Genomic DNA, 23,894 nt, shown 5'->3' on the forward strand with positions numbered 1-23,894 from the left:
ACACGGACACAATCCTGGAACCCCACCCTACCAGCGACGGTGGGTTGTACCTACACCACACGGACAAAATCCTGGAACTCCCTCCCTAACAGCACGGTGGGTGTACCTACACCACACGTACACAATCTGGAACTTCCCTCCCTAACATGCACGGTGGGTGTACCTACACCACACGGGACACAATCTTCCTGGAACTCCCTCCCTAACAGCACGGTGGGAGTACGACACCACACGGACACAATCCTGGAACTCCCTCCCTAACAGCGCGGTGGGTGTACCTACACCACACGGGTACACAAATCCTGGAACTCTCTCCCAAACACACGGTGGGTGTACCAACACCACACGGACACAATCTGGAACAGTCCCTCTCTAACATCCACGGAGGGTGTACCTACAACCACACGGACACAATCCTGGAACTCCCTCCCTAACAGCACGGTGGGTGTACCTACACCACACGGGACACAATCCTGGAACTCCCTCCCTAACAGCAGCGGTGGGTGTACCTACACCACACGGGACACAATCCTGGAACTCCCTCCCTAACAGCGCGGTGGGTGTACCTACACCACACGGACACAATCCTGGAACTCCCTCCCTAACAGCACGGTGGGTGTACCTACACCACACGGACACAATCCTGGAACTCCCTCCCTAACAGCGCGGTGGGTGTACCTACACCACACGGACACAATCCTGGAACTCCCTCCCTAACAGCGCGGTGGGTGTACCTACACCACACGGGACACAATCCTGGAACTCCCTCCCTAACAGCACGGTGGGTGTACCTACACCACACGGACACAATCCTGGAACTCCCTCCCTAACAGCACGGTGGGTGTACCTACACCACACGGGGACACAATCCTGGAACTCCCTCCCTAACAGCTCTGTGGGTGTACCTACACCACACGGACACAATCCTGGAACTCCCTCCCTAACAGCACGGTGGGTGTACCTACACCACACGGGACAAAATCCTGGAACTCCCTCCCTAACAGCGCGGTGGGTGTACCTACAACACACGGACACAATCCTGGAACTCCCTCCCTAACAGCGCGGTGGGTGTACCTACACCACACGGACACAATCCTGGAACTCCCTCCCTAACAGCACGGTGGGTGTACCTACACCATAAGGACAAAATCCTGGAACTCCCTCCCTAACAGCACGGTGGGTGTACCTACACCACACGGGACAAAATCCTGGAACTCCCTCCCTAACAGCGCGGTGGGTGTACCTACACCACACGGGACACAATCCTGGAACTCCCTCCCTAACAGCACGGTGGGTGTACCTACACCACACGGGACACAATCCTGGAACTCCCTCCCTAACAGCACGGTGGGTGTACCTACACCACACGGACACAATCCTGGAACTCCCTCCCTAACAGCACGGTGGGTGTACCTACACCACACGGGGACACAATCCTGGAACTCCCTCCCTAACAGCACGGTGGGTGTACCTACACCACACGGGACACAATCCTGGAACTCCCTCCCTAACAGCACGGTGGGTGTACCTACACCACACGGACACAATCCTGGAACTCCCTCCCTAACAGCACGGTGGGTGTACCTACACCACACGGACACAATCCTGGAACTCCCTCCCTAACAGCACGGTGGGTGTACCTACACCACACGGACACAATCCTGGAACTCCCTCCCTAACAGCACGGTGGGTGTACCTACACCACACGGACACAATCCTGGAACTCCCTCCCTAACAGCACGGTGGTGTACCTACACCACATGGACACAATCCTGGAACTCCCTCCCTAACAGCGCGGTGGGTGTACCTACACCACACGGACACAATCCTGGAACTCCCTCCCTAACAGCACGGTGGGTGTACCTACACCACACGGACACAATCCTGGAACTCCCTCCCTAACAGCGCGGTGGGTGTACCTACACCACACGGACACAATCCTGGAACTTCCTCCCTAACAGCACGGTGGGTGTACCTACACCACACGGGGACTGCAGCGGCTCAAGAAGGCGGCTCACACCCCCCCCCAGCTTCTCAAGGGGGGGCAATTAGGGATGGGCAATAAACGCTGGGCCCGGCCAGCGACACCCACATCCTGGGAATGAATTAAAAAATAAGCTCCTAATGATCTTCTGCATAGGAAATGAAGAATTTCCCAAGGTCTCAGCCCAGGGGTGAGTTACAACGGTTTGGTAACAACTCGGATGAGGGTGGGGCACTGTCGGTGTCTTCAGTGCCTGGTGGTGGAGGGTTTTGGCTGGGGGGGGGTGGTGTGGAGAAATCAGCCATTCTGACGGGACAGTGCACGTCAGCTAGGGGGCAAGACCGAGCTGGGCTGCGCAGCTCCCGCAGTTGAATACCCACGCCCTCCCCAACCCTCGAATGAGGCACGGGGGGGGGGGCGCACTTGGGGGGCTCCCTCCCCCCTGCATTGCCGGAGAGAGAGAGAGAGAGAGAGAGAGAGTCAGCAACGCGAGGGGAAAGCGACAGGACACGCCAAGAGCACACACAGGAACGGTTCCACGCCACACGCAAACACACACCTACCGAACCGGGCAGAGACTCCTGCTGCCAACCGGAGAGGCAGCACACACACAGCACACGCCGCTGTCACGCTTTAAATAAACAAGCAACGTTTACTCTCTCGCTCGCTCACAAAAACACATCCAGCTGCAGATCAGGAAGGTGCCACAAACAGCCCTGGAATAAAATAGCTACAAAAAGGCAGCTGGAGCTCAAAGGGGATGGACAGTGACCCCCTGTCCGCCGGGGGCAGACGCAGCTTCGGGGACTGGTCTGATCTCTTGGGTCAACAAAATGGCTGCCCCCTCCAGCCTCGAGGTGGGGGGTGGGGAATACGAGGGTGCAGAAAGCCACAGTCGCAACGAGACCTCTCTCACCCAGAAAGATTGGGGAGAATGTGGAACTCGCTCCCACAGGGAGGGGTCGAGGTGAATCGTGTCCATGTGTTAAAGGAGGTGGGGGGGGTGGGGGTGGGGTGGGGGGGAGGGGGGGGAGAAGGCTGGGGGGTGGGGGGTGGTGGGGGGGAGAAGACTGGATAAACACATGAGGGGGAAAGGGATAGAAGGATAGGGGGGGTAGGGGGGAGATGACGAGGGGGAAGGCTGTCGTGGGACAGAAACACACACGCACACAGAGACAGATGTACACAGGCACAGAGACAGACAGACACACACACAAACACAGGAGCATGCACATGTGCGCACACAGACAGACACACACATACACGCACAAAGAAGGACGTGCACACGCAGATAGACAGACACACACGCATGCACAGAGACACAAACACAGGCAGACAGGGACACACACAGAGACAGGGATATGCGCACACAGACAGACACACACGCATGCAGACACACACACAAACAGGCAGATAGGGACACACACACACACAGAGACATGTGCACACAAACACACGCATGCACAGACACACACACAGGCAGACAGGGACACACAGACACAGACAGACAGGGACATGCACAGACACACGCATGCACAGAGAGACAGAGGCACAGACACAGGCAGAGACATGCACACACACAGACACAGGCAGACAGAGACATGCACACACACATGCATGCACAGAGAGACAGAGACACAGACACAGGCAGACAGAGACACACACACACACAGACGCAGGCAGACAGAGACACACACACACACAGGCAGACAGGGACATGCGCACACACATGCATGCACAGAGAGAGAGGCACAGACAGAGACATGCACACACACAGACAGGCAGACAGACACACAGACACAGGCAGACAGACAGACACACAGACACAGGCAGACAGAGAGACACACACACACAGGCAGACAGAGAGACACACACACACAGGCAGACAGAGAGACACACACACACAGGCAGACAGAGAGACACACACACACAGGCAGACAGAGACATGTGCACACACACGCATGCACAGAGAGACAGAGGCATAGACACAGGCAGACAGAGACATGCACACACACAGACACAGGCAGAAAGGGACAGTCACAAGGCGGTGCGTTGTGGGGGGGTGGTGGGTTACCTCGTTGATCTTGAGCTGTTGCAGTTCCTGTTCGGCGGCTGTCAGGGGTGGGGGGGCTGCATCCGAGGCCAGGTGGTTTCGGTAGCCGCTCAGAGTGATGTCCTCCTGCGATCCGGAGCGAGAGTGTGAGAGAGAGAGAGAGAGAGAGAGAGAGAGAGAGAGAAATCAGGCACCGGCTCCACAACTCCCAGCTCACGAGAAAGCCTCGCAACCCCCAACAATCCGACCTCGCGGGACCGGATCAACACGGAAAGGACGCTGGGCAAAAGGTAAAGCGAGCTGGGAGTTCTCTCAGCCCCTCCCCGCAGCAGAAAGAGCCCCCCCCCCACAGCCCCCCAACACCGTACCAACAGCGTAGCAGAGATCTCATCCTTGATGTGTCCACCGCCAAACTCCTTCTTCAGTGTGGCCCTGGTCGCTGTGTACAACATCTTCTGTCGCACCTACAAACATGGCAGGAGGGAGGGGTTCAGCCACACAACAGAAACCACCTTCACTTCCCCCCCGCAGTCACATCCCCCCAACCCCACCCCCAGGACACACACAACAGGAGGAGGCCACTCAGCCCCTCTCCATCATTCAACACAATCACGGCCGACTTTAACTTGAACTCAATCACAGGGTGCTGGGCCCAGCGTTTATCGCCCGTCCCTAATTGCCCCCTTGAGAAGATTTGGGGGGGGGGGGGGGGGGGTGGTGAGCCGCCTTCTTGAGCTGCTGCAGTCCCCGTGCGGTGTAGGTACACCCACCGCGCTGTCAGGGAGGGGAGTCCCAGGATTTGGACCCAGCGCCGGTGAAGGGACGGCCGATATATTCCCAAGTCGGGATGGGTGTGTGGGGGGGGGGGTGTGCTCGGAGGGGGACTTCCAGGCGCTGGTGTTCCCCGTGCGTCTGCCGCCCTCGTCCGTGTATAAAACCATTAGACGTGGGAGCAGGAGGTGGCCATTCAGCCCCTCGAGCCTGCAATGCCTTTCCAGAAAATCGTGGCTGGTCCGATTGTAACCTCAATCCCACACTCCCGCCTAGCGCACCCCCCCACCCCGATAACCAATCACCCTCTCGCTTATCAAGAATCCATCCACCTCGGCCTTAAAAATGCCCAAACACTCTACCCCCACCGCCTTTGGAGGAAGAGAATTCCAGACACTCTTGGAGAGAATCCTCAGAGAATAAATTCCTCCTCACCTCGGTCTTAAACGGACGACCCCTTATTTTTGAACAGTGACCCCCCCCCCACCCCCCCCCCCCAGTTCTAGATTCTCCCACAAGAGGGGAACATCATCTGCACATCCACCCTGTCCAAGACGCCTCAGGGTCTTAAAGGTTTCAACCGAGTTGCCTCTCACTCTTCCAAACTCCAGCAGATACAAGTCTAACCTGTCCGACCTTCCCTCATAAGACAACCCACCCATTCCAGGTCTAGTGAACCTTCTCTGAACTTCTTCCAACACGTTTACATCCTTCCTTAAATAAGGTGACCAACACTGGACAGAGTCCTCCACATGTGGTCTCACCAGCGCCCTGTACAACTGAAGCATAACCTCCCTACTTTTGTACTCGATTCCCCTCCCAATAAACACTAAACAATAAAACCTCCCAATCCTTCTATTAGCTAACGATTGTTCTTGGTTTTACAGCTGACCTGAATTAGGGGCTGTGCCTGATTTATCCCAATTTTGTTGATTTGGTTTTCATTTAAAAGATTATTAGCTAACGACTTGCAGAGAGAGTCGGGGAGACGGGGATGGGATCAGTTGGGGAGTCCCTCCTGACCCCAGTAACACAACCGCCCCACCCAGTGCCCCACCCCTCCCCCAGTGCCCCACCCCTCCCCCACACAGACCGTCACATCTTACGGATGAGATCTCGGGGGTCCAGGATATGAAGATCCACTCCAGCCCCTGGGCGTTGCGGCTGTCCAGACAGTACAGGAGGTAGCAGGGCTGGGTCTTGCTAAGAAGAGGCAGCACCAGCTCATCGTAATCTTGGTCCCAGGCCAGGCCCGGCTTCCGACGCTCGCCTGGCACGAGGAGCTCTGCCAACCAGAGACCAGCTAGCGTCAGACTGGTGCAGGGGCCCCCACTGCACCTCCCAACCACCACCAACACCCCCCCCCCCCCCCCCCGCTGCTCACCGCCCCTCCCCCTCCCCAACCTCCCCTCCCCATCCCCAACCTCCCCACTGCACCTCCCCCACCTCCCCTCCCCCTCCCCCACCTCCCCACTACACCTCCCCCACCTCCCCTCCCCCTCCCCAACCTCCTCACTGCACCTCCCAACCACCCCCCCGCTGCTCACCGCCCCTCCCCCTCCCCCACCTCCCCTCTCCCTCCCCCACCTCCCCACTGCACCTCCCCCACCTCCCCTCCCCCTCCCCCACCTCCCCTCTCCCTCCCCCACCTCCCCACTGCACCTCCCCCACCTCCCCTCCCCCTCCCCCACCTCCCCTCCCCCTCCCCAACCTCCTCACTGCACCTCCCAACCACCCCCCCACTGCTCACCGCCCCTCCCACACCAGCCCTCCCCCACCTCCCCTCCCCCTCCCCCACCTCCCCTCCCCCTCCCCAACTTCCCCACTGCACCTCCCCCACCGCCCCTCCCCCTCCCCCACCTCCCCTCCCCCTCCCCAACTTCCCCACTGCACCTCCCCCACTGCCCCTCCCCCTCCCCCACCACCCCTCCCCCTCCCCCACCACCCCTCCCCCTCCCCACCTCCCCACTGCACCTCCCCCACCGCCCCTCCCCCTCCCCCACCTCCCCACTGCACCTCCCCCACTGCCCCTCCCCCTCCCCCACCACCCCTCCCCCTCCCCCACCACCCCTCCCCCTCCCCACCTCCCCACTGCACCTCCCCCACCTCCCCTCCCCCTCCCCCACCCCCCCTCCCCCTCCCCAACTTCCCACTGCACCTCCCCCACCGCCCCTCCCCCTCCCCCACCGCCCCTCCCCCTCCCCCACCACCCCTCCCCCTCCCCCACCTCCCCACTGCACCTCCCCCACCTCCCCTCCCCCTCCCCCACCCCCCCTCCCCCTCCCCAACTTCCCCACTGCACCTCCCCCACCGCCCCTCCCCCTCCCCCACCGCCCCTCCCCCTCCCCCACCGCCCCTCCCCCTCCCCCACCGCCCCACTGCACCTCCCCCACCGCCCCTCCCCCTCCCCCACCGCCCCTCCCCCTCCCCCACCTCCCCTCCCCCTCCCCAACTTCCCCACTGCACCTCCCCCACCGCCCCTCCCCCTCCCCCACCGCCCCTCCCCCTCCCCCACCTCCCCACTGCACCTCCCCGACCGCCCCTCCCCCTCCCCCACCACCCCTCCCCCTCCCCCACCTCCCCTCCCCCTCCCCCACCTCCCCTCCCCCTCCCCAACCTCCTCACTGCACCTCCCAACCACCCCCCCACTGCTCACCGCCCCTCCCCCACCTCCCCTCCCCCTCCCCCACCTCCCCTCCCCCTCCCCAACTTCCCCACTGCACCTCCCCCACCGCCCCTCCCCCTCCCCCACCTCCCCTCCCCCTCCCCAACTTCCCCACTGCACCTCCCCCACCGCCCCTCCCCCTCCCCCACCACCCCTCCCCCTCCCCCACCTCCCCTCCCCCTCCCCAACTTCCCCACTGCACCTCCCCCACCTCCCCTCCCCCTCCCCCACCTCCCCACTGCACCTCCCCCACCGCCCCTCCCCCTCCCCCACCTCCCCTCCCCCTCCCCCACCTCCCCACTGCACCTCCCCCACTGCCCCTCCCCCTCCCCCACCACCCCTCCCCCTCCCCCACCACCCCTCCCCCTCCCCCACCTCCCCACTGCACCTCCCCCACCGCCCCTCCCCCTCCCCCACCACCCCTCCCCCTCCCCCACCACCCCTCCCCCTCCCCAACCTCCCCACTGCACCTCCCCCACCTCCCCTCCCCCTCCCCCACCGCCCCACTGCACCTCCCCCACCTCCCCTCCCCCTCCCCAACCTCCCCACTGCACCTCCCCCACCGCCCCTCCCCCTCCCCCACCTCCCCTCCCCCTCCCCAACTTCCCACTGCACCTCCCCCACCGCCCCTCCCCCTCCCCCACCGCCCCTCCCCCTCCCCCACCGCCCCACTGCACCTCCCAACCACCCCCCCGCTGCTCACCGCCCCTCCCCCTCCCCCACCTCCCCACTGCACCTCCCCCACCTCCCCTCCCCCTCCCCAACCTCCTCACTGCACCTCCCAACCACCCCCCCGCTGCTCACCGCCCCTCCCCCACCAGCCCTCCCCCACCTCCCCTCCCCCTCCCCCACCTCCCCTCCCCCTCCCCAACTTCCCCACTGCACCTCCCCCACCGCCCCTCCCCCTCCCCCACCTCCCCTCCCCCTCCCCCACCGCCCCTCCCCCTCCCCCACCTCCCCACTGCACCTCCCCCACCCCCCTCCCCCTCCCCCACCTCCCCTCCCCCTCCCCAACTTCCCCACTGCACCTCCCCCACCGCCCCTCCCCCTCCCCCACCTCCCCTCCCCCTCCCCCACCGCCCCTCCCCCTCCCCCACCTCCCCACTGCACCTCCCCCACCGCCCTCCCCTCCCCCTCCCCCTCCACCGCCCCTCCCCCTCCCCCACCTCCCCACTGCACCTCCCCCACCGCCCCTCCCCCTCCCCCACCGCCCCTCCCCCTCCCCCACCTCCCCACTGCACCTCCCCCACCGCCCCTCCCCCTCCCCAACCTCCCCTCCCCCTCCCCAACTTCCCCACTGCACCTCCCCCACCGCCCCTCCCCCTCCCCAACCCCCCCCCACAGCTGCTCACCGCCCCTCCCCCACTGCCCCTGCCTGTCCCCCCCACCGCCAATCCCCCTCCCCCACCACCCCTCCTCTAGCTCCTTGTCACCCCCACCGCCCCTCCCCCACCAACCCCCCCACCCACTTCCCCCAGCCCATCACCCCTCCCCCACACCCCAACCCCCCCATCCCCATCCCCATCTCCTCTCTAACCCACACGTTAACCCCAGCCCCCAACCTGACTCAATCAGTGATCTCGGGGAGCGAGAAAAACACAATCAGCCCAGCCCCTAGACCCCCCGCCCCCCAACTCACCGCCCCCCGACCCCGCCGGTTCATTCAGACACCGGGCGTGACACTCATTCCCCCACGCCAGCCCCTGCTACCTAATCAGGGTATCATACAAATCAAAGCAGAGCTGGATTCCGACAGAGGGGATACACAGGAAGATCCCATACCATTCTCGATGAGGACCTGGATCAGTCTGACCGAACCATCCTTAGATTGGGAAAACACTCGCTGTAAATCTGGTGAAACTGCAGAAACAAGGAACAAAACAGGAGAGAATCAGTGGGGCGGGGGCTGGAGGGAGAGGGTTTAAGAGGTAGGGAGGGGTGTAGGGGGCAGGAGGAGGTTACAGAGATAGGGAGGGTTGTAGGGGCTGGAGGAGGTTACAGAGATAGGGAGGGGTGTAGGGGCTGGAGGAGGTTACAGAGATAGGGAGGGGTGTAGGGGCTGGAGGAGGTTACAGAGATAGGGAGGGGTGTAGGGGGCTGGAGGAGGTTACAGAGATAGGGAGGGTTGTAGGGGCTGGAGGAGGTTACAGAGATAGGGAGGGTTGTAGGGGCTGGAGGAGGTTACAGAGATAGGGAGGGGTGTAGGGGCTGGAGGAGGTTACAGAGATAGGGAAGGGTGTAGGAGCTGGAGGAGGTTACAGAGATAGGGAGGGGTGTAGGGGACTGGAGGAGGTTACAGAGATAGGTAGGGGTGTAGGAGCTGGAGGAGGTTACAGAGATAGGGAAGGGAGTATGGGCTGGAGGAGGTTACAGAGATAGGGAGGGGTGTAGGGGCTGGAGGAGGTTACAGAGATAGGGAGGGGCGTAGGGGCTGGAGGAGTTTACAGAGATAGGGAGGGGTGTAGGGGCTGGAGGAGGTTACAGAGATAGGGAGGGGTGTAGGGGCTGGAGGAGGTTACAGAGATAGGGAGGGGTGTCGGGGCTGGAGGAGGTTACAGAGATAGGGAGGGTTGTAGGGGCTGGAGGAGGTTACAGAGATAGGGAGGGGTGTAGGGGCTGGAGGAGGTTACAGAGATAGGGAGGGGTGTAGGGGGCTGGAGGAGGTTACAGAGATAGAGAGAGGTGTAGGGGGCTGGAGGAGGTTACAGAAATAGGGAAGGGTTCCTGGACCGGGTGCCGGTGTGGGTCAGCGAGAACAGGGGGTGAGGGGTGAAGGGGACTCGGTGTGAGTTTGGACACGGGGGAGGGGGGTGATTACTGGAGTTCCGGATGAGCCGAGGTTTCTGGAGGGAGGCAGCCGGGAGTGTCGGAGATGTCGAGTCGGAAGTTAAAGAGGTCAGGCCGAGGATTCCAGTCGCCGAGGAGCTGGGACGTGGGCGGAGATGGGCAGCCTGGCCTCAGTAATGTCCAGTTCACCATCGGGGTCACCGACATTCCCGACATCCCGGGGTACACAGAGGGCGGACAAACGCCAAGCAGCTTCCACGTCCGCCTGGAACCTCGGCTCCTCGTCTCGCGTGCCGACATCCCCCTCGGAGGAGGGGGGGGGTAAGCCTTCCGGAATATTCACTGGACTCTCGGGGAGGGAGCCTCGGGAAGGGGACTGGCACATTCCTGCTCCGGATCGGTCCCAATCCCGATTCTACCACACCCCCGTCATCGTCGAGGAAGTGGCTGCTCCCCTCCCAGGCGCTGGAACGAAGCAAACGGAACGTTCCGGAAGCCGGGACCGGAGATGAAACCGGAGGGGCCCCCGATGAGGTCAACCCCAATCCGACGAATCGTTGAGTCCTCTCAGCGAAGATGGGGCGCCTTCAATCCAACCGGGCGGTAACAGCTCTTCTCACGTGACTCCTGTCTTCCCCCCGCCCGCCCACCCCCCACCGCCTTGCTTTGAGAGACGAAGGGCAGACGGGAATCATCGCCTCCTCTTCTGCAGCTCGGATACACTCGTTCCCTCCATCTCCCCCACCCCCGACGTGTCCCCCATCTGGTTCGACAATGTCCCTTTAAGAGGAGTGAAATCCACCCGTCCGTACTCCCGGTCTGGTCTCCGTGTGACCTCCAGACCCCCGCAGCCACGTGGCTGACTCTCGACTGACGCCCACCCCCACCCCTTGAAACGGGCCCCAGCGAGCCAACCACTCCTCCCCCCCACAAACCCCCGGCCCAAGGGGCAGTTAGGGATGGGCAACCAATGCTGCCTAGTTCATCCTGTGAAAGGATAGAAAGGGATCGGGCCTGAGTGACTTTGCTGAGGCAAATGCGGGGTTTGGCGGGGGGGGGCGCGAGGTACTTTTGATGGGTGTCGGGTCTCTCTGAAGGCATTCGACGATGTACAGAACAGACTCGCCGGCAAAATCAAAACGCACAGGACTAAAGGGAGCGGTGACTGTATGGAAACACATATCAAATGGGCAGGCGTGTGGCAGATACAGTTTAACACAGAGAGAGAGAGGGGTGAAATGGGCAGGTGTGTGACAGATACAGTTTAACACACAGAGAGAGAGGGGTGAAATGGGCAGGTGTGTGACAGATACAGTTTAACACAGAGAGAGAGAGGGGTGAAATGGGCAGGTGTGTGACAGATACAGTTTAACACACAGAGAGAGGGATGAAATGGGCAGGTGTGTGATAGATACAGTTTAACACACAGAGAGAGGGGTGAAATGGGCAGGTGTGTGACAGATACAGTTTAACACCGAGAGAGAGGGGTGAAATGGGCAGGTGTGTGACAGATACAGTTTAACACAGAGAGAGAGAGAGGGGTGAAATGGGCAGGTGTGTGGCAGATACAGTTTAACACAGAGAGAGAGAGAGGAGTGAAATGGGCAGGTGTGTGACAGATACAGTTTAACAGAGAGAGAGAGGGGGGTGAAATGGGCTGGTGTGTGACAGATACAGTTTAACACAGAGAGAGAGAGAGAGGGGTGAAATGGGCAGATGTGTGACAGATACAGTTTAACACAGAGAGAGAGGGGTGAAATTGGCAGGTGTGTGACAGATACAGTTTAACACAGAGAGAGAGGGGTGAAATGGGCAGGTGTGTGACAGATACAGTTTAACAGAGAGAGAGAGAGAGGGGTGAAATGGGCAGGTGTGTGACAGATACAGTTTAACACAGAGAGAGAGAGGGGTGAAATGGGCAGGTGTGTGACAGATACAGTTTAACACAGAGAGAGAGAGAGGGGTGAAATGGGCAGGTGTGTGACAGATACAGTTTAACACAGAGAGAGAGAGAGGGGTGAAATGGGCAGGTGTGTGACAGATACAGTTTAACACAGAGAGAGAGAGGGGTGAAATGGGCAGGTGTGTGACAGATACAGTTTAACACAGAGAGAGAGGGGTGAAATGGGCACGTGTGTGACAGATACAGTTTAACACAGAGAGAGGGGGGTGAAATGGGCAGGTGTGTGACAGATACAGTTTAACACAGAGAGAGAGGGGTGAAATGGGCAGGTGTGTGACAGATACAGTTTAACACACAGAGAGAGAGGGGTGAAATGGGCAGGTGTGTGACAGATACAGTTTAACACAGAGAGAAAGAGAGAGGTGAAATGGGCAGGTGTGTGACAGATACAGTTTAACACCGAGAGAGAGAGAGGGGTGAAATGGGCAGGTGTGTGACAGATACAGTTTAACACAGAGAGAGAGAGAGGGGTGAAATGGGCAGGTGTGTGACAGATACAGTTTAACACCGAGAGAGAGGAGTGAAATGGGCAGGTGTGTGACAGATACAGTTTAACACAGAGAGAGAGAGAGGGGTGAAATGGGCAGGTGTGTGACAGATACAGTTTAACACAGAGAGAGAGAGGGGTGAAATGGGCAGGTGTGTGACAGATACAGTTTAACACAGAGAGAGAGAGAGGGGTGAAATGGGCAGGTGTGTGACAGATACAGTTTAACACCGAGAGAGAGGGGTGAAATGGGCAGGTGTGTGACAGATACAGTTTAACACAGAGAGAGAGAGAGGGGTGAAATGGGCAGGTGTGTGACAGATACAGTTTAACACACAGAGAGAGAGAGGGGTGAAATGGGCAGGTGCGTGACAGATACAGTTTAACACACAGAGAGAGAGAGGGGTGAAATGGGCAGGTGTGTGACAGATACAGTTTAACACAGAGAGAGAGGGGTGAAATGGGCACGTGTGTGACAGATACAGTTTAACACAGAGAGAGAGAGGGGGGTGAAATGGGCAGGTGTGTGACAGATACAGTTTAACACAGAGAGAGAGAGGGGTGAAATGGGCAGGCGTGTGACAGATACAGTTTAACACAGAGAGAGAGGGGTGAAATGGGCACGTGTGTGACAGATACAGTTTAACACAGAGAGAGAGAGGGGGGTGAAATGGGCAGGTGTGTGACAGATACAGTTTAACACAGCGAGAGAGAGGGGTGAAATGGGCAGGTGTGTGACAGATACAGTTTAACACAGAGAGAGAGAGGGGTGAAATGGGCAGGTGTGTGGCAGATACAGTTTAACACAGAGAGAGAGGGGTGAAATGGGCAGGTGTGTGACAGATACAGTTTAACACACAGAGAGAGAGAGGGGTGAAATGGGCAGGTGCGTGACAGATACAGTTTAACACAGAGAGAGAGAGGGGTGAAATGGGCAGGTGTGTGACAGATACAGTTTAACACAGAGAGAGAGGGGTGAAATGGGCACGTGTGTGACAGATACAGTTTAACACAGAGAGAGGGGGGTGAAATGGGCAGGTGTGTGACAGATACAGTTTAACACAGAGAGAGAGGGGTGAAATGGGCAGGTGTGTGACAGATACAGTTTAACACACAGAGAGGGGTGAAATGGGCAGGTGTGTGACAGATACAGTTTAACACAGAGAGAAAGAGAGAGGTGAAATGGGCAGGTGTGTGACAGATACAGTTTAACACCGAGAGAGAGAGAGGGGTGAAATGGGCAGGTGTGTGACAGATACAGTTTAACACAGAGAGAGAGAGAGGGGTGAAATGGGCAGGTGTGTGACAGATACAGTTTAACACCGAGAGAGAGGAGTGAAATGGGCAGGTGTGTGACAGATACAGTTTAACACAGAGAGAGAGAGAGGGGTGAAATGGGCAGGTGTGTGACAGATACAGTTTAACACAGAGAGAGAGAGGGGTGAAATGGGCAGGTGTGTGACAGATACAGTTTAACACAGAGAGAGAGAGAGGGGTGAAATGGGCAGGTGTGTGACAGATACAGTTTAACACCGAGAGAGAGGGGTGAAATGGGCAGGTGTGTGACAGATACAGTTTAACACAGAGAGAGAGAGAGGGGTGAAATGGGCAGGTGTGTGACAGATACAGTTTAACACACAGAGAGAGAGAGGGGTGAAATGGGCAGGTGCGTGACAGATACAGTTTAACACACAGAGAGAGAGAGGGGTGAAATGGGCAGGTGTGTGACAGATACAGTTTAACACAGAGAGAGAGGGGTGAAATGGGCACGTGTGTGACAGATACAGTTTAACACAGAGAGAGAGAGGGGGGTGAAATGGGCAGGTGTGTGACAGATACAGTTTAACACAGAGAGAGAGAGGGGTGAAATGGGCAGGCGTGTGACAGATACAGTTTAACACAGAGAGAGAGGGGTGAAATGGGCACGTGTGTGACAGATACAGTTTAACACAGAGAGAGAGAGGGGGGTGAAATGGGCAGGTGTGTGACAGATACAGTTTAACACAGCGAGAGAGAGGGGTGAAATGGGCAGGTGTGTGACAGATACAGTTTAACACAGAGAGAGAGAGGGGTGAAATGGGCAGGTGTGTGGCAGATACAGTTTAACACAGAGAGAGAGGGGTGAAATGGGCAGGTGTGTGACAGATACTGTTTAACACAGAGAGAGAGAGAGGGCTGAAATGGGCAGGTGTGTGACAGATACAGTTTAACACAGAGAGAGAGAGGGGTGAAATGGGCTGGTGTGTGACAGATACAGTTTAACACAGAGAGAGGGGTGAAATGGGCAGGTGTGTGGCAGATACAGTTTAACACAGAGAGAGAGAGAGGGGTGAAATCGGCAGGTGTGTGACAGATACAGTTTAACACACAGAGAGAGAGGGGTGAAATGGGCAGGTGTGTGACAGATACAGTTTAACACAGAGAGAGAGGGGTGAAATGGGCAGGTGTGTGACAGATACAGTTTAACACAGAGAGAGAGAGAGAGAGAGGGGTGAAATGGGCAGGTGTGTGACAGATACAGTTTAACACACAGAGAGAGGGGTGGGGGTGAAATGGGCAGGTGTGTGACAGATACAGTTTAACACACAGAGAGAGTGGTGAAATGGGCAGGTGTGTGACAGATACAGTTTAACACAGAGAGAGAGGGGTGAAATGGGCAGGTGTGTGACAGATACAGTTTAACACAGAGAGAGAGAGGGGTGAAATGGGCAGGTGTGTGACAGATACAGTTTAACACAGAGAGAGAGAGAGGGGTGAAATGGGCAGGTGTGTGACAGATACAGTTTAACACAGAGGGGTGAAGTGACATTTTTCCGGGAAAACCATGCAGAGACATTTGGTACGAGGATAAATAGGGACAGAGGGAGCAGCATCTGTGTTAAACTTCACAAATCAGTGAAGGTGACCTAAGTCGAGAAGCCTGTTTTTTTAAAAAAAAATTGTTCTCAGGATCCTGAGCTTTGCAAGTAGAGGCAGAGCACAGCAGTCAGGAAGGCGCATTGAATAGAAACCGGAAGGTTCTGGAAGACCTCAGCAGCTCTGGCAACATCCGCGGAGAGAGAGAAAAGGAGTCAATGTTTCATCGGATGTTACATCGAACCCTTTATCAACCTCTGGGGGGGGGAGGGGTTAGACCCCCCAGCTCCCTCCCAATTCCAGGCCCTCCCCGCACACCCAGAAGAGTGTCGAGGGTCTCGGAGAGGGTGCGGAGGGAGGGAGATTCACCAGGATGGTTCCCGGGGACTTCGGTTCACGCGGAGAAGCTGGGATTGTTCTCCTTCAGAGCGGAGAAGGTTAAGGGGGAGATTGAATCGAGGCGTTCAGAGTCACGAGGGGGTTTGGATCGAGTGAGTAAAGGAGAAACTGGACTGGACGTGGCCTGTAAGATGTGGATACCCACGCTGACAGACGGAGGGTTGGTCACCTGGTCACCTACAGAAAGAATTAGGAGGCTATTCAGCCCATCGAGCCTGCTTTCCCCTGTTCAGTACGATCGTGGCTGGTCTTTCCCCGCAGCTCTCCTCTCCAGCCCCTGTCCCTCGATTCACTCAGCGTCCCACCACCTCGCGATCAGGGTCTCCAACGTACTCGACGATGGAGCGACCTCCGGGCATCGGGAATTCCACAAGATTCACCTCCTTCCGAGGAGCAGGAAGCTCTCCTCGAAAGAAGAGGGGGGGGGGGGGGGAGTAATCGGATACATGCTGGAAGGGGTTGATACTTACCGGGCTCTGGGGGAGGAGAGTGGGGGTGGGGAGGAGAGTGGGGGTGGGGGGATATCAAAGGGAGGGAGAGGGGGAGTGGGGGTATGTCAGAGGGGGAGGGGGGGTATGTCAGAGGGGGAGGGGGGGTATGTCAGAGGGGGAGTGGGGTATGTCAGAGGGGGAGGGGGGTTATGTCAGAGGGGGAGGGGGGGGTATGTCAGAGGGGGAGGGGGGGTATGTCAGAGGGGGAGGGGGGGTATGTCAGAGGGGGAAGGGGGTATGTCAGAGGGGGAGGGGGGGTATGTCAGAGGGGGAGGGGGGGGGTATGTCAGAGGGGGAGGGGGGTATGTCAGAGGGGGAGGGGGGGTATGTCAGAGGGGGAGGGGGGGTATGTCAGAGGGGGAGGGGGGGTATGTCAGAGGGGGAGGGGGGGTATGTCAGAGGGGGAGGGGGGGTATGTCAGAGGGGGAGGGGGGGTATGTCAGAGGGGGAGGGGGGTATGTCAGAGGGGGAAGGGGGTATAAGAGGATAGAAATGCAGCCACTGTGGATGTTCAAGATTTGGCCTCCTGATGCCACATTTCAACCCCCCTCACCCCAGTCTCCCTCCCCCTCCCTCCTCGTCCTCCGCACCCACTCCCTCCCCCTCCCTCCTCGTCCTCCGCACCCACTCCCTCCCCCTCCACCCTCGTCCTCCGCACCCACTCCCCACCCTCCCCCTCCCTCCTCGTCCTCCGCACCCACTCCCTCCCCCTCCACCCTCGTCCTCCGCACCCACTCCCCACCCTCCCCCTCCCTCCTCGTCCTCCGCACCCACTCCCTCCCCCTCCCCCTCGTCCTCCGCACCCACTCCCCACCCTCCCCCCTCGTCCTCCGCGCCCACTCCCCACCCTCCCCCTCCCCCTTGTCCTCCGCACCCACTCCCTCCCCCTCCACCCTCGTCCTCCGCACCCACTCCCTCCCCCTCCCCCCTCGTCCTCCGCACCCACTCCCCACCCTCCCCCCTCGTCCTCCGCACCCACTCCCCTCCCTCCCCACCGCTCAGAGGTCCAGGTCTCTCCCTCAGTCCCTCCGACTGGAGATTCTGCACCCGGGTTGGTCTCGGGTCCCCCCCCCTCTCTCTCTCTCTTAACGGAAACTCTCCTCTCCCCCACCCACCCCTCCCCTCCCCACTCCCCCACACACCCACCCACCCCTCCCAGGTCCCCTCCCCCCCTCAATCCCTCTCTCACACCGGAATTCCCCTGAAGGGATACTTCCTTCCCCCGGCCCCTCCCATTCTGTCTCTCTCTCTCTCTCTCTGTGTCTCTGTCTGTCTGTGTCTCTCTCCCTCTGTCTCGCTCTCCTTCTCTTTCTCTCCCTCTGTCTGTCTGTCTCTGTGTCTCTCCCTGTCTGTCCCTCTCTCCCTGTCTGTCCCTCTCTCCCTGTCTGTCTGTCCCTCTCTCCCTGTCTGTCTGTCTGTCCCTCTCTCCCTGTCTGTCTGTCTGTCCCTGTCTGTCCGTCTCCCTCCGTCTGTCTCTCTCTCCCTCCGTCTGTCTGTCTGTCTCTCTCCCTCCGTCTGTCTCTCTCTCTCCCTCCATCTGTCTGTCTCTCTCTCCCTCCGTCTGTCTGTCTCTCTCTCCCTCCGTCTGTCTCTCTCTCTCCCTCCGTCTGTCTCTCTCTCTCTCCCTCCGTCTGTCTGTCTCTCTCTCTCCCTCCGTCTGTCTGTCTCTCTTCCTCTGTCTGTCTCTCTCTCCCTCTGTCTGTCTGTCTGTCTCTCTCTCTCTCCCTCCATTTGTCTGTCTCTCTCTCCCTCCGTCTGTCTGTCTCTCTCTCCCTCCGTCTGTCTCTCTCTCTCCCTCCGTCTGTCTCTCTCTCTCCCTCCGTCTGTCTCTCTCTCTCCCTCCGTCTGTCTCTCTCTCTCCCTCCGTCTGTCTCTCTCTCTCTCCCTCCGTCTGTCTCTCTCTCTCTCCCTCCGTCTGTCTGTCTCTCTCTCTCCCTCCGTCTGTCTGTCTCTCTCCCTCCGTCTGTCTCTCTCTCCCTCCGTCTGTCTGTCTGTCTCTCCCTCTGTCTGTCTCTCTCTCTCTCCCTCCGTCTGTCTGTCTCTCTCTCCCTCCGTCTGTCTGTCTCCCTCCGCCTGTCTGTCTCTCTCTCCCTCCGTCTGTCTGTCTCTCTCTCCCTCCGTCTGTCTGTCTCTCTCTCCCTCCGTCTGTCTGTCTCTCTCTCCCTCCGTCTGTCTCTCTCTCTCCCTCCGTCTGTCTCTCTCTCTCTCCCTCCGTCTGTCTGTCTCTCTCTCTCCCTCCGTCTGTCTGTCTCTCTTCCTCTGTCTGTCTCTCTCTCCCTCTGTCTGTCTGTCTGTCTCTCTCTCTCCCTCCATCTGTCTGTCTCTCTCTCCCTCCGTCTGTCTGTCTCTCTCTCCCTCCGTCTGTCTGTCTCTCTCTCCCTCCGTCTGTCTCTCTCTCTCTCCCTCCGTCTGTCTCTCTCTCTCTCCCTCCGTCTGTCTCTCTCTCTCTCCCTCCGTCTGTCTGTCTCTCTCTCTCCCTCCGTCTGTCTGTCTCTCTCCCTCCGTCTGTCTCTCTCTCCCTCCGTCTGTCTGTCTGTCTCTCCCTCTGTCTGTCTCTCTCTCTCTCCCTCCGTCTGTCTGTCTCTCTCTCTCCCTCCGTCTGTCTGTCTCTCTCCCTCCGTCTGTCTCTCTCTCCCTCCGTCTGTCTGTCTGTCTCTCCCTCTGTCTGTCTCTCTCTCTCTCCCTCCGTCTGTCTGTCTCTCTCTCCCTCCGTCTGTCTGTCTCCCTCCGCCTGTCTGTCTCTCTCTCCCTCTGTCTGTCTCTCTCTCTCTCTCTGTCTGTCTGTCTCTCCCTCCCTCTCTCTGTCTATCTGTCTCTACCTGTCTGTGTGTGTGTGTGTGTGTGTGTCTGTCTCTCCCTCCTCCCCCACCCTGTTACCCACCGCTGATCCCAGTTTGATGGGACATTTTATCCCTGGAGGTTTTTTCAGTCCCAAACCCGGAAGCCGCCGAACTTCCGGGAACAGCCCTTAAAGGGGAGGGCTGGCGGCAGGAAATTACCTCTTAAAGGGGAAGGTCCCGGAGACAAACCCCGCCCCCTCTTAAAGGGGAAGGTCCCGGAGACATACCCCGCCCCCTCTTAAAGGGGAAGGTCCAGGATACAAACCCCGCCCCGTCTTAAAGGGGAATGTTTGACCAGGTGGGGAGTCACACTGATTATACATAATATACATATTTATATTTAGTCTATATGTAAACATATTTATATTTTATCTATCTATATGTATATATTTATAGTATATATATTTATATTTAGTCTATATGTAAATATATTTATATTTTTGTCTATGTGTATATTTATTTTGTCTATATGTAAATATATTTATATTTTTGTCTATATGTGTATTTATTTTGTTCAAATGTGTATATTTGTCTATATGTAAATATATTTATATTTTTGTCTATATGTGTAATTTATTGTCTATATGTAAATATATTTATATTTTTGTCTGTGTATTTGTCTATATGCGTATATTTATTTTGTCTATATGTAAATATATTTATTTTGTCTATGTGTAAATATATTTATATTTTTGTCTATATGTGTATATTTATTTTGTCTATGTGTATATTTATTTTGTCTATATGTAAATATATTTATATTTTTGTCTTTGTGTATATTTTTGTCTATATGTAAATATATTTATATTTTTGTCTATATGTGTAATTTATTGTCTATATGTAAATATATTTATATTTTTGTCTGTGTATTTGTCTATATGCATATATTTATTTTGTCTATATGTAAATATATTTATTTTGTCTATGTGTAAATATATTTATATTTTTGTCTATATGTGTATATTTATTTTGTCTATGTGTATATTTATTTTGTCTATATGTAAATATATTTATATTTTTGTCTTTGTGTATATTTTTGTCTATATGTAAATATATTTATATTTTTGTCTTTGTGTATATTTTTGTCTATATGTAAATATATTTATTTTGTCTATATGTAAATATATTTATATTTTTGTCTGTGTATTTGTCTATATGCGTATATTTATTTTGTCTATATGTAAATATATTTATATTTTTGTCTATATGTGTAATTTATTGTCTATATGTAAATATATTTATATTTTTGTCTGTGTATTTGTCTATATGCGTATATTTATTTTGTCTATATGTAAATATATTTATTTTGTCTATGTGTAAATATATTTATATTTTTGTCTATATGTGTATATTTATTTTGTCTATGTGTATATTTATTTTGTCTATATGTAAATATATTTATATTTTTGTCTTTGTGTATATTTTTGTCTATATGTAAATATATTTATATTTTTGTCTTTGTGTATATTTTTGTCTATATGTAAATATATTTATTTTGTCTATATGTAAATATATTTATATTTTTGTCTGTGTATTTGTCTATATGCGTATATTTATTTTGTCTATATGTAAATATATTTATTTTGTCTATGTGTAAATATATTTATATTTTTGTCTTTGTGTATATTTTTGTCTATATGTAAATATATTTATATTTTTGTCTATGTGTATATTTATTTTGTCTATATGCAAATATATTTATGTCTGTATGTGTATTTGTCTATATGTGTATATTTATTTTGTCTATATGTAAATATATTTACATTTATTTTGTTCTATGTGTATATTTATTTTGTCTATATGTAAATATATTTATATTTATTTTGTCTATGTGTATATTTATTTTGTCTATATGTAAATATATTTTTGTCTATATGTGCATATTTATTTTGTCTATGTGTATATTTATTTTGTCTATATGTAAATATATTTATATTTTTGTCTTTGTGTATATTTTTGTCTATATGTAAATATATTTATATTTTTGTCTTTGTGTATATTTATTTTGTCTATATGTAAATATATTTATTTTGTCTATGTGTAAATATATTTATATTTTTGTCTATATGTGTATATTTATTTTGTCTATGTGTATATTTATTTTGTCTATATGTAAATATATTTATTTTGTCTATGTGTAAATATATTTATATTTTTGTCTATATGTGTATATTTATTTTGTCCAAATGTGTATACTTATTTTGTCTTGTCTATATGTAAATATATTTATATTTTTGTCTATATGTGTATTTATTTTGTCCAAATGTGTATATTTGTCTATATGTAAATATATTTATATTTTTGTCTTTGTGTATATTTTTGTCTATATGTAAATATATTTATATTTTTGTCTATGTGCATATTTATTTTGTCTATATGTAAATATATTTATGTCTGTATGTGTATTTGTCTATATGTGTATATTTATTTTGTCTATATGTAAATATATTTACATTTATTTTGTTCTATGTGTATATTTATTTTGTCTATATGTAAATATATTTTTGTCTATATGTGTATATTTATTTTGTCCAAATGTGTATACTTATTTTGTCTTGTCTATATGTAAATATATTTATATTTTTGTCTATATGTGTATTTATTTTGTCCAAATGTGTATATTTGTCTATATGTAAATATATTTATATTTTTGTCTATATGTGTATATTTATTTTGTCCAAATGTGTATACTTATTTTGTCTATGTGTAAATATATTTATATTTTTGTCTGTATGTGTATTTGTCTATATGTGTATACTTATTTTATCTATATGTAAATATATTTATATTTATTTTGTCTGTGTATATTTATTTTGTCTATATGTAAATATATTTATATTTTTGTCTTTGTGTATATTTTTGTCTATATGTAAATATATTTATATTTTTGTCCGTGTATTTGTCTATATGCATATATTTATTTTGTCTATATAAATATATTTATATTTTTGTCTATGTGTATATTTATTTTGTCTATATGTAAATATATTTGTCTATATGTGTATATTTATTTTGTCTATATGTAAATATATTTATATTTGTGTGTATATTTTTGTCTATATGTAAATATATTTATATTTTTCTCTATACGTGTATATATTTATAGTTTTGTCAATAATTGCATATATGGATGTATACTTTTAGACCTGATAAAAAGGACATTTGGGATTTTATGGAATCTACATTCTGTTGGGGAAAATTGCAGCTCCGGTGATTTGGGGGCAGGTAGACAGTCATCATGGGGCCACACCGAGCTTCTGAGTCTCAGCGTCCAAACATCTTCAACCACGGGATTGTGTCACTCTTCGAGTTCCCCCTCTCCGCTTGGCCTGCCTCCAACATGGCAACTCACACCCCCATTGAGGGTTTCAAAACGCAAAGCTGGCTAGATTTTTAGCTGGGCATGAAGGTTAAGATTGAATGGCCTCCTCCTCCTGTATAACAGGCTCGGGGGGGGGGGGGGGGGGGGGGGGGGTGCTGAATGGCCTCCTCCTGTTCCTGTGTAACAGGCTCAAGAGGGACTGAATGGGCCTCCTCCTGTGTAACAGGCTCGAGAGAGGCTGAACGTCCTCCTCCTGCGAGCAGGGAACCAAGTCCCAAACGAAACTCACTTCCTCTTCCCTGAAGAATCTTGTTCCACACGAACACCCGGATTCTGCTCATCTTACCCGGTCCCCTCTCAAGCGTAGAGGTGGCTTGTTAAGCTGTGACAGACCAGCCACTGCGCCCAGTGCTTCCTCTCTCCACAGATTCTTAAAAGCTTATTTCTTCTTCTGAAAACCCCAGGGCTTGGAAAAAAGGAGTCAAGTTTTGGCCCATCCTTGGAGAGCGAGGACATTGGTATTCTTTCCAAGACCTTTGCCCCTCACAAAGTCAGTGAAATATTTTATCAGGCACAATAGACTCAATCCCTCCCCTGAAATTTCCATCACTTATGGTCTCTGGTGTGGGAAGGTTGGCGAGTAACGTGTGCACAGCAGGTTCACACACAGCAATTCAGTAACAAGCAGACCATATTTCAGTGGTGTGGGATGGGGGCCGAGGGGGTGCGTGGGTCCTGGGTTTAATATCGCTGCCAAGGAACAGCACCTCTGACAGTGTGCCTCCCCCCTCACCGACTGAACAACACTCACACCCCACCCCCATTTCTCTCAGCAAAAAAGCCAAAATTCACAAGGGGGTGCAGTGGGGCTAGAGCACAGGTCATTCAGCATCAACACCGCACCCCCACCCCCCCAAGCCTGTTACACTGCAACAGGAGGCCATTCAGCCCCTCTCGAGCCTGTTACACAGGAACAGGAAGAGGCTATTCAGCCCCTCTCGAGCCTGTTACACAGGAACAGGAGGAGGCCATTCAGCCCCTCTCGAGCTTGTTACACAGGAACAGGAAGAGGCTATTCAGCCCCTCTCAAGCCTGTTACGCAGGAACAGGAGGAGGCCATTCAGCCCCTCTCCAGCCTGTTACACAGCAACAGGCCATTCAGCCCCTCTCCAGCCTGTTACACAGGAACAGGAGGAGGCTATTCAGCCCCTCTCGAGCCTGTTACACAGGAACAGGAGGAGGCCATTCAGCCCCTCTCGAGCCTGTTACACAGGAA

General features: G+C 53.7%; 1 protein-coding gene across 1 annotated transcript in view; it reads right to left on the reverse strand.

The window, feature by feature from the left end:
* The window catches only part of LOC121274233 (twinfilin-2-B-like), a 20,463-nt gene extending 1,031 nt beyond the window's left edge, over positions 1 to 19,432 (reverse strand). Inside the window, exons 1-5 of the mRNA XM_041181430.1 lie at positions 19,338 to 19,432; positions 9,256 to 9,333; positions 5,915 to 6,093; positions 4,406 to 4,501; positions 3,996 to 4,163 (exon numbers count right to left, since the gene is read on the reverse strand). Of these exons, the coding sequence (XP_041037364.1) occupies positions 3,996 to 4,163; positions 4,406 to 4,501; positions 5,915 to 6,093; positions 9,256 to 9,333; positions 19,338 to 19,362 (546 nt within the window). The 5' untranslated portion in view covers positions 19,363 to 19,432. The remainder of the gene's footprint in view (positions 1 to 3,995; positions 4,164 to 4,405; positions 4,502 to 5,914; positions 6,094 to 9,255; positions 9,334 to 19,337) is intronic.
* Between the last annotated feature and the right edge of the window lie 4,462 nt (positions 19,433 to 23,894).

The sequence above is a fragment of the Carcharodon carcharias genome, assembly GCF_017639515.1.
Source record: "Carcharodon carcharias isolate sCarCar2 chromosome 35 unlocalized genomic scaffold, sCarCar2.pri SUPER_35_unloc_4, whole genome shotgun sequence".
Lineage (NCBI taxonomy): Eukaryota > Metazoa > Chordata > Chondrichthyes > Lamniformes > Lamnidae > Carcharodon > Carcharodon carcharias.